We start from the raw sequence: 13,899 nt of genomic DNA, 5'->3' as shown, positions 1-13,899 counted from the left end.
AAGAATAGTTTCCTGTAAACAGTTACAAAACATGTGGAGGTTTGATCTTGACAGTTTTGCTATTGATTTAAATAAAAAGGGCATCTGGTCAAAGTTCTTGAGCAGAGTGATCCTACTTACCACAACTGCTGCCATGGATAGTTCATACTGGTGATTCTTGTTCACATGCATAGGGTTTGACTGATTACTAGTAGCTAGATTCTGGTGAGTGAAGGTATTAGAATCTAAACAGGATTAGACCCCATATCTGCACATGCTTTGGGACTGTGTGTGCTCTGGCCGTCTCCCACTAGCATAATGGATTCTCTGTCTACTCCAATTTCTGCTGGAGTCTGAACTGGGGATGAGCAGTTCCAAAGGGAGCACAAAGGTGTAATATAGCAACCTGTGGCTGATCCTCTTGTAGCCAGATTATTTTATCTCAGTAACTGCATTTAAGATTAGATGTGATTCCGTGGTAAAACTATTATTTTTGATGGCTGTACTAAAGAAGGTCTGTATTAGATAAGACTTATGTTTTATGATCTTATTCCTGTGAATTGTGCTCATCCTGCTTTGTAGAATTGACATCTATTTGAATAAAATTGTTTATTGCAGGAACGGAGCCTCTAATAACAAAGGGCAGATGATTGAAACAATTTATTTAATTCTTTATTTTTATTTTTCCCCTTTTTCTATTACCACAGAGGCATGTGTTGCGGAGCTTCTCTGTAAGATTCTATCGCATGCTGCTAATATACTCATCATTATTAGTCATCAACCATTTCTCCTTAGTGATTTGCACCTTTACAGGAGATGATTTTGAATGACCAGATACAATGTTCTTTCCTTATCATTTCCCTTTCACATGCCTTCATGATTAAAAGCAAACCAAAGTGAGCTCTTCCGAGAACAGCAGCCAGACCTTCTGTTTTATGCCATAGTATTTGATTTAGGTATGTGCTGTGTCACCTGACTACTCACCAGCTAAAATGTTGCAAGTAAGCACCAGCATGAAGCAATCAAGGTTTATATAGTTTATATCGTGTTGTCATTTCTTAAATGCCATCTGGAGCTCTCAAGAATATAATTTTCCTGAATTATAAAAATCTGCATAGTACCTGCTTGCATTTCCGCTTTGAGTTCATTGAAAGTAGCCACTATGTCTGCAGATGGAAAGAAAGTCAAAGCAACAAAATGCATTTACTTCAAGACTAGTTTTTCATGACTTCCTATGTATTACACTGTAGACCTTCAGTTACTGGCTTAGTCTGAATAAGTTATCCCATGTGGAATAAGCAGCTTTCAACCCCTTCAGAAATTTGTAGCATGCTGCAATGATTGCTACCTGCTTGAAATCTGTAATAAGCCAGCTGCTGTTCTAGATGACTCCCAAGGTCTTCCATAAAAATCTTTCAAGTCCAAGACTCTGCTGTAGCATTATTCTGATTCACTGGACATTAAGGCATAAACACGTAGCAATACTCTGGAATTTTCTGCTGTTTTCAACAGGTGCATGGATAGAATACATTTACCTGAAGACTATGGGGAATGTTGTGAATGTACCATCCAGAAGGGAGCTTCCATCAGCTTCTGGACGTTGATGGCTGTTGTGAATGACAGCCCTTTCTCATCGTCAAAGGTAGATTCTCAGACTAGGAATTGTTCATCACCTATTTTTGTTGGACTTCTGGAATTTTATCCTAATCCAATTCAACTCAGTTGGCAATTCTTTTCTTCTACCTTGTTACTTCAAGGACCAGCTTACTGGGCCATTCTATATCTGCTGGTTGAGATGCTTCAGACTGAATGACTCACAAGTGTCTGGTTTGAACTTTTTCCTCTTTCATGGATGACAATTCAACAGCAACTGAAAGCAGCAAGTTTCCTGACAATGGTTGTGTTTCATGAAATTCCAAAGATGATTCTGTTCATCAACTTCAATTACTGTGCCTCTTCTTGAAAATTCAATATCATGTGTTCAAAATTTCACTAGACATATCGTAATGGGTCCTTGCTTTTATAGTTAGGAACTATCTGACTGCAGAAAATGGAAGAATGAAGAACTAAGCATAAAGTCAAAGTGTCTTCTTGTTTGGGCTCTGCTACTGTTGACATCTGTGACTGCTACTTTGGAAGATTTCAGACCAGAAATATTGCAAGTGTTGCAGAGGCTTTTATGTGTTTCCAGGACAATTATGGGAATGTATTTAAGAAAAAAAACAACATTTAAATACTAGACCTTTGTTCCTTCATCATTTTGGTAGCTGAAACGTGGCATTCTTTGTATCCAAAACAACACTGAAGCATATCACAGAAGGTGCAAGTTGTCAGTGAGAAATGCCTGATCTCTCTGTACAGTGACAGGCACTGAACTCTAATAGAGTGATATGGGGAGTCATGATCCTTTAGTCATAAAAACAAGTTTTAAACTCTAATATGAGAACAAATAAAGCTATTTCAACCTGTCTAGATGTTAAATTTAGAGATTTTATTAGAGATCTTGTACTTGTCCTTCGATAATATAAAATAGATCCTTTCACAGCCAAACGTATGAATACTGAGCTCTATAGGAGAGAAGATAATCAACACAATGTCACAGCTCTTCTCACCAGACAAACAATACTATCAAAGCCCAGCCACAATCCAGTCACCATTTCATGCAGCTGTTCTCACCTGCCACGCTACTCCCAGCCAACTCAAAATGCACATTCTGGCAAATGTACAATGCCATCTCATTTGGTCCAGTAATCCCACAGTTGGAGTTAGAGAAGGGTTTGATCAATCAAACTCAACCAACAAATACGCCCCCAAGTCATACCAGTGACAACCTGCTACAATTGTGAAGCAAGAAGAAAAGAAAAGAGTTTCCAACCATGATTTCATTGTGAGCTATCTGCCAACACAAAACAACTGAGAAATTATATACTTGAATCTGTAACATCACTGGAATCATGCCCCTGGAGACATTCTCTGAATCAGAGCACATGATTAGTCCTAAAATTTGGTTTACACCAAAAGCTGCTATTTTCTTTCCCTGGATACTGTTCTCTTAGCAATTTCCTCGAGACTCCTGAAAGCAGCATGTCTCCTCTGGAACCCTTAAATATGAGGTTCTCATCAACCCCACTCCTCTCTTGGGAGCCTTGGAAGATGTTTTACACCCAGCAGCCTGCCAATAATTGAATACATGGGACACCAACTATCAGGAGGAAGTTCCAGGGATCACAGCAGGAAAATTCAGGTAACAGATGATATATAAAGCAATACAAGTAATAAATAAATTGCAAAGCCCACAGATAACCAGGTAACCACACTGATGTCATCATCTTAAGGTATTTGATAGAATTCACTAGGAGTGAACTGAATTTTGGGGCAGGGGTATTGTATTTATGTAGAGAACCTCTCAACTTGATTTCTGTTTGGAAAGATTTTTATTTTTTATCATGGCTCTACACAGTTATTAACTTTGAGCTCACTTCAGCATCTATAAAGAACAATCTCATTTTGCTCTTGACAGTTTATTGTACCTTGAATATTTAATCTCTAGAGCTTTGTAAATAAGGCTGATGGAATTAGATTGCTATCACTATTCAAAATGCTAGGGCTGTCATGCTGTGAGAGGTTAAATTTTCCAGTTCACTGAATAGGTTGTACATGTTTCAGTCAGATTTCTTGGGATGGATTGCTTTGTTGAACTCTCATTTATCAGATCATTAGCTTCTAGTCCTACTTGACTACATTTTGAAAGTGTCATAGATCAAGATTTTGGAAATATAGTCAGCATTATTGTATGAGGTCATAGGGCCATACTGAGACCTCCCATAAGTGGGTGAAACTCCAGTGTAGCCAATGCCACAGAATGTGTTCCCTTGTCTGGATTGTCCCAGGTTTTACTACATCAATTTTAAAATTACTTTCGTTAAGCTGGTGTATTTTTGAAGTATATGGTGTTCCAAATTTAGCTTGTTTTTCTGACATTTGTTATTGTGTCTAAATATACTGGTTTGTAAATTTTTGTGGCACAGTGCTCTCCTATGTGTGTATGACCAAAACAGAATAAGCCAGAGAAGGGCCACATGGAGGGAAAAGGCAGCTATGCATAACACTCTCCCATCTGTATAGTAGCCTCACTCTCTTCCAGAAAAAATGGGCCTGGTAGAAAATGGGGTTCTGGCCTGGAGTAGAGGGGAAGAGACTGGGAGGAGCTACCCTAGGCAGTACATTCCCATCCAAGAACTGTAGAACACTACATTAAAAAGGGTTATACAGTAAACTTAATGCTGCTTGAATCAGCATTCCTCTCCTGTGTTTTCTTGGTAACATCTTCCCACAGGCTGAGTGCCCACATTTGGGTTGGCAACCCACACTTGTACATCATTATGTTTATTGACTTATCCCACCGTGCTGCTGTGGCTATGTATGGGTATTGGGGTCAGACAAGCCCAGCAGGATAGTGCCTATACATAATTGCCTGGGGGTCTGAAGTGTTCAAGCCCTGGAAACCATCCAGAAAGATAACATAGTGATGGGCATCTGTATAAAAACCTAGATAGATAATGGGATTGTCTGAACTGCTTTTTCTGGGATTGCTTGACGTCTATGCTCCTCTGGTAATCCCAGAGAACTGGGATGAATGCAGGTTTTTTTAAAATACATATATTAGTTTTTTTTCACCCCATCTACTAGGTTTTACATGGCAGAAGAACTTTGGATAGCAATTAAATTTTATGCTACTTTTATGAAAGAGTCTATACAAAAAGCAATTATAATTATTATTTATGTATTGGCTCTCCTGAGAAGAGAACCTACCATTTTCAGCAATCGGAAATGTTACTGCTATGCCATAATCTATTGTTGATCATTATGAACAACTTACAGCCGGCATTTGCTTCCTGGAAAGTGCCAGTCTGAGTTTATGTTCATCTATTGGCTAATTAATAAGTTGTGGTTTAGTATCTCGCTGACTTTGATAATTTGTGCTCCAACTTAGCTTTTAAGACCCTCTGGATAAGAGTTTACTATTACAGCATTGAATTGTAGAACTGATTGCTGTTGGCCACAATATAACTTCAAATGGGGATGACTTTCACCCTCATATGTTTAAGAAATACAAAGTACAGTGGTCATACTGAAGTCATCATTTGACAACAGTTACCGCATAATGATCTCAGCTACCACATAGATTTTCTCTTTACTAAGTATAGGAGGTAGCTGTGGTATGAATGTTGTATCTCTGGACAAATTCTGACTATTTTAATAGGAGACACTGTATTTTATATGTACATTAAAAAGTCAACAAACTGAGAGTAAATGAGTAAACTAATTTTGGTTGGTAGCAGTGACATAAAAGCATCTTCAACCACTATTCTAGGCCTAAAGAATTGGCAATTAATTTTCTGAGAAACACAATGGAATTGAAATAGCAATGAACAAGACACTATAATATATATTTTCTAATTATCAAATTATGTCAATGAAGATTAATAAATAGAAATATTTATATATAGACATGTCAGTTTATTCTTGAAATACTGTATATTCCCATAGCATTTTTATTTCCTCCACCTATATCCTTTTTAAACCTAATAAAGCCATACTGGTGACTTATAAAGGAAAAGTAAACAGAGTAATCCCTGATAAAGCCCACTGGGTTATGACTGAGGTACAGGGCCTGAATATCAGAGCAGTAGAGTATCAAAGTAGAATATACACTTTTATAGGTACGTAGTTTTGATGGCCCTGTTTCTAGCCCTAGCATTGCAAAACGTTGTAACATCTTGATTAGTTATCCATATTTGGGTAAATTCTGCTCTCAGTTGTACCTGTTTAACTGATTAACTATAGTGGGTTTGCAAAGGTGGAACAGAGAGAAGAATTTGGCCTATTAAATTTATTTAGAATTTGATAAGGAGATATGGCCTCGCTGACCATTTCTGGTGGTTTGGAGATAGTCATAACTTCTTACTCTTCTAACAAAGTTAATAGACAAAATTCATCTGAAACTTAGAACAATGAGGTATGGTGGTCAACATTTAAAAGGAAATATTTGCTTTATTTATTATATACTTCTTTGGTGATAATCACTATAATGTGTGAACACACAATATCCTGCCATGGCATTACAGTCCAATTACAGAAAAATATTACAATAAAACTAACTTTACACTAAATTAAATGTTCCCTTTATAATGTTCACCATTGTATATAATGTTGATCATTGTGTGTGTATATTTTCCTTTTCTGAAACCATGATGCCATAAATACACAGAGAAACCAGAAGTCCTTAGGCAAAATTCCAATTGATTTCAAGAACATATGCTTTGGATTCATTGGGATTATTCTAACACTTTGCAGAAATATTTTCTGTATTGGATAGTCATACTTCTCATTTTGAGGAACATCATTCATTTTAGCCCCAAAGAGACCTACATTGGACATATGTAGTGTGAAACATCATTAAAATCTATGTACTTCCAAAATAAAGAATCAGGAAACTGAGGTTACTGTAGGAATTATTTATGCTTGAGGAATAAATCAGGCATAATCTTAAGTTTCCGCTGTGAGTATTTTTTTTCTTTCCCCTCATTTTGGGTCTTCGTTAAACACCAAGTCCCTAATTTCAGCTTCGGCAGGTTTAAAGGAGTGGCACTGGTAATTAATAAAGCTATTGTACTGCTACTTAACAAATAAAAGTGAAGATGTTTTTATTATCAAAAACAAACAAATAGGATTGGCTGGGGCACATGATTTATGAGGAGAGACTGAGGGAACTGGGCTTGTTTAGTCTGCAGAAGAGAAGAGTGAGGGGGGATTTGATAGCAGCCTTCAACTACCGGAAGGGGGGTTCCAAAGCGGATGGAGCTCGGCTGTTCTCAGTGGTGCAGAACAAGGAGCAATGGTCTCAAGTTGCGGTGGGGGAAGGGTAGGTTGGATTTTAGGAAACACTGTTTTACTAGGAGGATGGTGAAGCACTGGAATGCGTTACCTAGGGAGGTGATGGAATCTCCATCCTTAGAGGTTTTTAAGGCCCGCCTCGACAAAGCCCTGGCTGGGATGATTTAGTTGGAGTTGGTCCTGCTTTGAGCAGGGGGTTACTAGGTGACCTCCTGAGGTCTCTTCCAACCCTAATCTATGATTCTATGATTTATATGAATAATGGAAATATTCACAGTTCCATTAGATAGTATTATAAATAAAATAAAAACCCCAAGAATTGGAAGGGATACAAACCCCCATCCTTCAGGACATAAACCAACTGATGGAGGAACTTCTGTGCTAACCATTTTAATTCTGTAATTGTTTACTTAGGCTTTTTTGCACCTTTTCCCCAAAAGATGTGGTAATGGCCACTGTTGGAAACAGGAGACCATTGCCCCAATCTGTTTGTAAAAGTCAGACAGTAAAAGAATTTAAGCAAATATATTTGTCTAGAGATAATATAACACATTACAATTTCTCAGGGAGAATTTGTTGCACTGTGCAATGAAAAGGTCCTTCATCATTGTTTAAGTGGGACTTTTTTTTAAAAAAAATTGCATTCTTTTTGCAGGGCTTTAGTAAACCAACAGTGCAAAGACAATATTTGTCTTATGCCATCTCTCATTACTCTGTATTGATGTATCTGAAAGGACAGATTTAGATTCTTCTAAGGAACAAATGTATTATTGTGTGTTTATCAGAATTAAGTAGGTGTAATTTTAATGAAGAGACCTATATTTCAATCAGAGCTTCCTGGTCCTGAACGAGAATGTTGCCCCCTGGTATTAACCCTAACATCAGCTCTTACATCTTGTGCATCAATCAGATCATTTTTTTCTTTCTATTGAACTACCTTACTCCTGTATGATGACAGTTGTTAATGAATGGATAGTGCTGTTAACTTCTCCCTTTTGTACCTCTGACTTTTTTAACTTAAAGTTACATTCATAAGTCATAAGGTTGTTTCAGTATAGGAAGTCTCTTGATAGCAATTTTAAAAGTTACTCAATATGATCCAATTGCAATTCTCAAGGTAAAATCAGAAAGAGTAGTCACTGAATGTATTGTAAACTGCTAAAATATTTTAGCTTCAATTTATTTTTTAAACAGGAACAAACTTGATGTAGAATTATCCATTTGTTTATTTCACTTTTTAAAGTAGAACCAATTAAGCAGCATCCAACAAGTAACAACAGCCATCAACTTTTACAAATATTAAAACAAAAATCGAAAACATGCCAGATCTGCAAATAAATAAATAAAAATATTTTAAAAACAAAATTTAAAAAAGATTACAACAAACGAATAAACAAAACAATCTACACAAAACATGATGTATCAAGATCTTTTAGTCTAGTAATTGTTCAGTAGTGACTGTAAATTCTGACATTTGTATGAATATTCCTGATGACTTGAATATATGCATTTGTTTAATATAATTTGCAGCATTTAAGATCGACATAGTAGGAGATAGTGATCTTGTTTTACTTCTATCAGTCTGAGGGATTTTAGGGCATATTCTTGCACTGGCAGCTACTATTGCAAACCCCTGCACCCATGCAGAATCCTATTGAGTTTGATGGGACTGTGCACAAGAAACGAGGTCTGTGCTATTGGATTCTGAGGTGGGAACAGGACCACAGGTTTCTTTCTTTCATGATTCCGGCGTATACATTGCTGATATTGTGTTGATGTGAACAATTCTGTGAACTGATTTGCATGTCATTTTCCTTCATTAACTCAGAAAATAATCATATAGACATGAGGTAAAATCCTTCAAACACTAGCAGCCACAATAGGAACACTTATGGTAGTAAGCAGTAGAGCCCGACAGCATGTGTTTACAGGATAGGACCTCAGAGTGCTTTAGATGTTTAAAGTATTGTACAACCATTAACTAATTACTCCTGGCAACACTCCTGAGAGGTAGGTATCATGTCCCCATCTCATAGATGAAAGAACTGAGGCAAAGAGGTGAAGTGAGTTGTTGAAAGCTATAAAGCAAATAAACTGCAGAGTAAGGATTAGAATTGAGGAGTTCAAAACTCCTAACCCTTTGCTCATTCCTCTGGACAATGTTACTTCACAGAAGTTAAAATGCCACTCTCAAGTACTTAAAAACGTTTTTCAATGTCTGTTTTATTTTTCATACCCTTATAGGCTTGTAAATTATATTTTTCTTCATACCTGTTCTGCCCAACCTCAATATATCCTCCCTCACCCCCAGGCTGGCAAATATTGAACTTGTTTTCCTGGTAAAGCAGAAGCCAACACGTATATATGTTTGTTTGTTTGATGGTTTATCACAGTTTACTTCTATGTTATGGCATCAAAGGTATCACCAGTGAAATCCAGTGGTTCACAGAGTGTTTCCAGACCATGATTTCTCAGTTAATTTGTACTTTTAGCAGAAAAGCTAAATCAATAGCTGCTTTTTCATTTTTGGATTTTTCAGTTTCTCAGACAGGAAGGAGAACTGAGAGAGACACTGTAATCTTATTTATAGTGATTTTAAACCAGTATGATTCCATTGACATGATGGGAGTTACTCCTGATTTACAACAGTCTGAGTGAGATCAGAATCAGGCCCTTTATAATTGAACAGACAGATTATATCAATCTTAAAAAGGTAATTTGGGGGTTTAACTACTTGACAGTGTTCCCTTAAGAATGTATTTATTCCCTTGACCATGGAGTCTAGAATCAGACTTGTCTTTAGATTTTTGTTTTAAATTGTATGTTTGACAGATTTTGAAATTGCTTAGTCATTAATATTTATTTCACCGTACATTATGAGATGTTTTCACAACAAATACTGTACAATCAGTCATAATTATTAATGGTGTTTTATATATAAAACAAATACACATATACATATCTATCTATATATAAAACCCTTTCTCTTTCTTGAATCAATGTAAACAGAGCCCAGATGGCCGTATAGAAGTCAAAGGGCAGCATGGAAAATCGTCACTGCATATTAAAGATGTGAAGTTGTCAGATTCAGGGAGATATGACTGTGAAGCTGCAAGTAGAATTGGTGGGCATCAAAAGAGCATGTACCTTGATATTGAATGTAAGTTCTAACACTTTGTTTTCTCTTTAAATTTGTTTTAAAAGAAAAAAAGATACATTCTTAATGGAAGATCAAATTTTACTGGTAATTCATGCTTAAACTCGAATAATTTAAGAAAAAGTGTTCTTCCAAAGTTAGCAATTCTGAATACACAGGATGAAATCCTGGCCCCAGTGAAGCCAGTGAGATTTTTGCCATTGACTTCATGAGGGTCAGAGTTTCACCCATAATGATATTTTGGTGGCTTCCCCCACTGCCATACCTTATAAATGAACTTAGAAACTTTTTCAAGACTTTCAGGCTGGTGGAGACTAGCTGTAGGTGCAAATGGTTTGGGGAATAAAGTAATAACTCATCTGAGCTGCATCTCAGTCTTGAATTGAAGTTTCTAAAGTTAAAAATGTTGGGAATATTCTCTACCTCTCTCCCCATTACACTCCTCTTCCCCCTCAACTATTCTCCTACTTTTGTTATAACCATTCTTGGAGTTCAAACGTGAAAAATCCCCCACCCCCACTGATCCTGCCACTTCCAATCAAAATTTTGTTTGGTAGAAACTTCACAAGCAACAGTAGTGATATTCATTCATCAGTATCTGAGACTGACTGGTATATTGGGCCTCATCCGAAATCCACTGAAGTCGATGGGAATCTTTCCATTAACTTCAGTAGCATTGGATTGGGTCTATAGTGGGGAGGAAGGGAAAATAAGTAATGATTGTTTTGCTGTTGCTGAATCCCAGTTGGGTGAATCCTGAAGTAGCATTGACGGAGATCTCACAGTAGGCTGCATGTGCCACCTTTCTGACAGGAAGTGAGTCCAAAAAGACAATGAACAATATTCAGACTGAAGAATTGGAGCAAGTAATTTATGCTGGATACAGGAGATGGAGAGATTTGCCAACACAAATAGAACTAAACAAATACAGTAGAAGCTGTTAAACTTAACTATAAAAATAGATTTAATGCAGTTATTCATGAACAATATTCATTTGGAGACTTCTGAGATTTGTGAAATACTCTTATGTTTTTGAGAGTGTACTCTCTTAAAAGATGCATTCCTTGCACATTTCAGTGTTACCCCTCAGTGCACAGAAAATTTATTCCTTTCTGTACATTTTAATTTAAAATGCTTTTGCTGTGTCACTGGTGTAAGGAACAAAAAATGAATACTCTGATGTGTTCCGTTAAAATCCTGTCATTAAGATCTGTTTTCCTGTCATATAAATCTACGGTGACATGAAATATATTGTTCAACTGAAATTATAAAGTGGCTACTCTTTTTAAAAAAATCAATTTTACTTCTGCTTTTATATTCTTTGTCCAGTGTAGGGTTTTCCAATTATAGAAATGGTTCATGGGCCACATTATGTGAAACATATGAGCTACAGAAATTTAAGAGCACATTAAAAGCACAAAGTTAAAACTGAAGGGCACAATAACATAATCTCTAGATGAATACAATGGAATAATGTAGTCAAAGGTCTCTGTCTTAGTATGAGTTTTAGTATGATAGCAGATGTCTTTAATTTAAATTGAATTGTAGTACCGTCTTCCTTCTCAGTGAGAGGCAGTAGTATGGTAGATTTACTTTTAACACTTAAATTAAACTAATCAGGAGGTATTAAATGTGAACATTTATTGGCATTTACTGTTAAATTTGGATGTGGTTAACTGCTCAAACTAATTTGAAATGCCAGAAAACTTTCTACATTGAAAATTGAAAAATCTTTGAACCCATCAGCGAGTAATTGGTGGGTTGGTTTGTTTGTTTGTTTGTTTGTTTGGACAGTTAATATATTAGCACAATTTAAGATGAAAACATTTTAAATGTATAATGCATGACTTGTTGTTTTGACCTCACATAGCATTATATGATTAGACCTGATGAAAATTCTTTATCACTTTCAGTGTTTTATTGACACTTTACGCTTTTATATTAACTTTTGAATATTTGTAAAGGACCATAATACTTAAGAATGGTTCTGTGAGACTGATAACTGAAGTACAATATTTATTTCCAGAGCAAGTGTGCTCTGGTAGCAGGAGTGCAAATTTCTCCACATTGCCTAAACAGTGAAACTTACTCATGACATGAAGGATATACCTCTAGTGATGAGAGAATAGTTCTGTCTTCATGCCTATTCTGATTAGACTGCCATTCGTAGTGAAGTTTTTTAACATGGGAACACTTGTCCGCGAGTAAATGAACTGAGACCACAACTTAATTTGCCCAAACCACAGAGATCTTGCCAAATGATAATGACTTCTACTGACCTTAGCCATATTTAAATTAGTGTCCTAGGGATGGAAGCGTCTTTATTCCAATATCAATCTCCCAAGACATCCAGTTCCCATAATAAAACTTTTTTTAACAAAATGATCTCTTCAAAATTATCTCTTCACAGGACACTCTTGCTATTTTTTACATACCACAATCTTGTCAAAATCATCAGGAACAAAATGTAGTTCTCTCCTCCACAAGTAAATTCCTTGTCTGTAGCTGATGTAACATCCAGTAGCTGCCTCTTGTTTCCAGTCACTTGATGATATTTGGGCTGGAGATCTCCTCTGACAACCCTACTGTTCCACCATTAAATTATGCTGCACTCCCACAGCAAAATGGTGAAAAGGAGTGATTCTTTACGAGATTCTGTGAAGTCTGTATTGAACAGGTTCTTTGTAGAATCTTTGTGATTTTCCAGATTACTTAAATTTATCGACTTTTTCAGCACTTCAATAGTAATAACAACAATGTCCTTTACACCTTCTAAGTATTTTTAAAAACAAATTTACTAATCCCCATACAGTTCTTGGAAATAGGTACTATAATTATTGTATTGCACACTTTACTGAAAACAAAGTATTCCCCATTTTACAGGTGAAGACACTCAGATACAGAAGTTAAGTGACTTGCTGAAGGCTACAGAGGGATTCTCAGGAATCCCTGAGTCAATGTATTAATCTACCAATGACACACTGGGATTATCCCAGAGTTTTTAATTCCTTGGTTTATATACTAGAATAGTATATGCCTTTGCATTTTTTCATTAAATCCAGAGACATAAATGTATATTACACTGTAATTCACGACTAATACTAGTGTTGTTCCTAATATATAGAAAGCATAAGCAAAAGTTTTTTTAGGCTGGTGTTTTTAAAAGAGTCGTAAAGGAGTTAGGCATGCAAATCCCATTGAATTTCCATGAGATTTGGGCTTCTAACACTATTAGGCTCCTTTTAAAATTCCAAGATTACTACACAACTAACACTTTAGTGTTTCTAATTAATACTGTTAATCTCCTTATTATGAGAATCTGTTTGTTCTCATGGGTGGCAGGTATCAGAGGCCAGGGCAGGTTAAGCGTCCCCTGACCAGGCCATGGCCCTGCCCATGTTGCATCCTGAGTCCCTGCCCTCCCTCCCCCTCTACCTGAAGCCAGCAGGGACTCAGCTCCAGCTAGTGGCCCTGAGCTCTGGCCTGCCAGCAGCCAGGTGTGGCCCAGGGTGGTGCTGGGGCCAGCGGGTGGGTGTTGGTGGAGCTTCGTCTGGAGCTTTGGGGGGCCAGGGCTCCTCCAGCCGTGGGGAGACACTCAGGGCTCCAGTGGGTGGGAGAAGGGGGCAGAAAAGGTGGGAGGCAGGCTAGCCTTCCCAGTGGTGGGTGTTCACCTGCCACCCATGTTTGTTCTGAAAAAAATGAAGACTAGAAAAGTAAAGAAATCCTAAAAAAATAACAGAATCCTGACCAAAAGATGGAAATCTTCCTTGCTCTAGTAATGGTTCACACTGATTTCTTGAAATGATTGTTACAAACTGTTCAGCAGAATAATTAACATTTGTACTGGGTTGTCATCAGTGGGGTGG

At 36.9% G+C, this 13,899-nt stretch overlaps 1 protein-coding gene across 1 annotated transcript in view; it reads left to right on the top strand.

Moving 5' to 3' along the window:
- The window catches only part of NCAM2 (neural cell adhesion molecule 2), a 551,141-nt gene that overhangs the window by 372,595 nt on the left and 164,647 nt on the right, over positions 1 to 13,899 (top strand). Inside the window, exon 9 of the mRNA XM_048868296.2 lies at positions 9,886 to 10,036. Within this exon, the coding sequence (XP_048724253.2) occupies positions 9,886 to 10,036 (151 nt within the window). The remainder of the gene's footprint in view (positions 1 to 9,885; positions 10,037 to 13,899) is intronic.

The sequence above is a fragment of the Caretta caretta genome, chromosome 1 (genome assembly GCF_965140235.1).
Source record: "Caretta caretta isolate rCarCar2 chromosome 1, rCarCar1.hap1, whole genome shotgun sequence".
Lineage (NCBI taxonomy): Eukaryota > Metazoa > Chordata > Testudines > Cheloniidae > Caretta > Caretta caretta.
The sequence above is the reverse complement of the archived record's forward strand: the minus strand, read 5'-3'. Positions and strand labels throughout refer to the sequence as shown.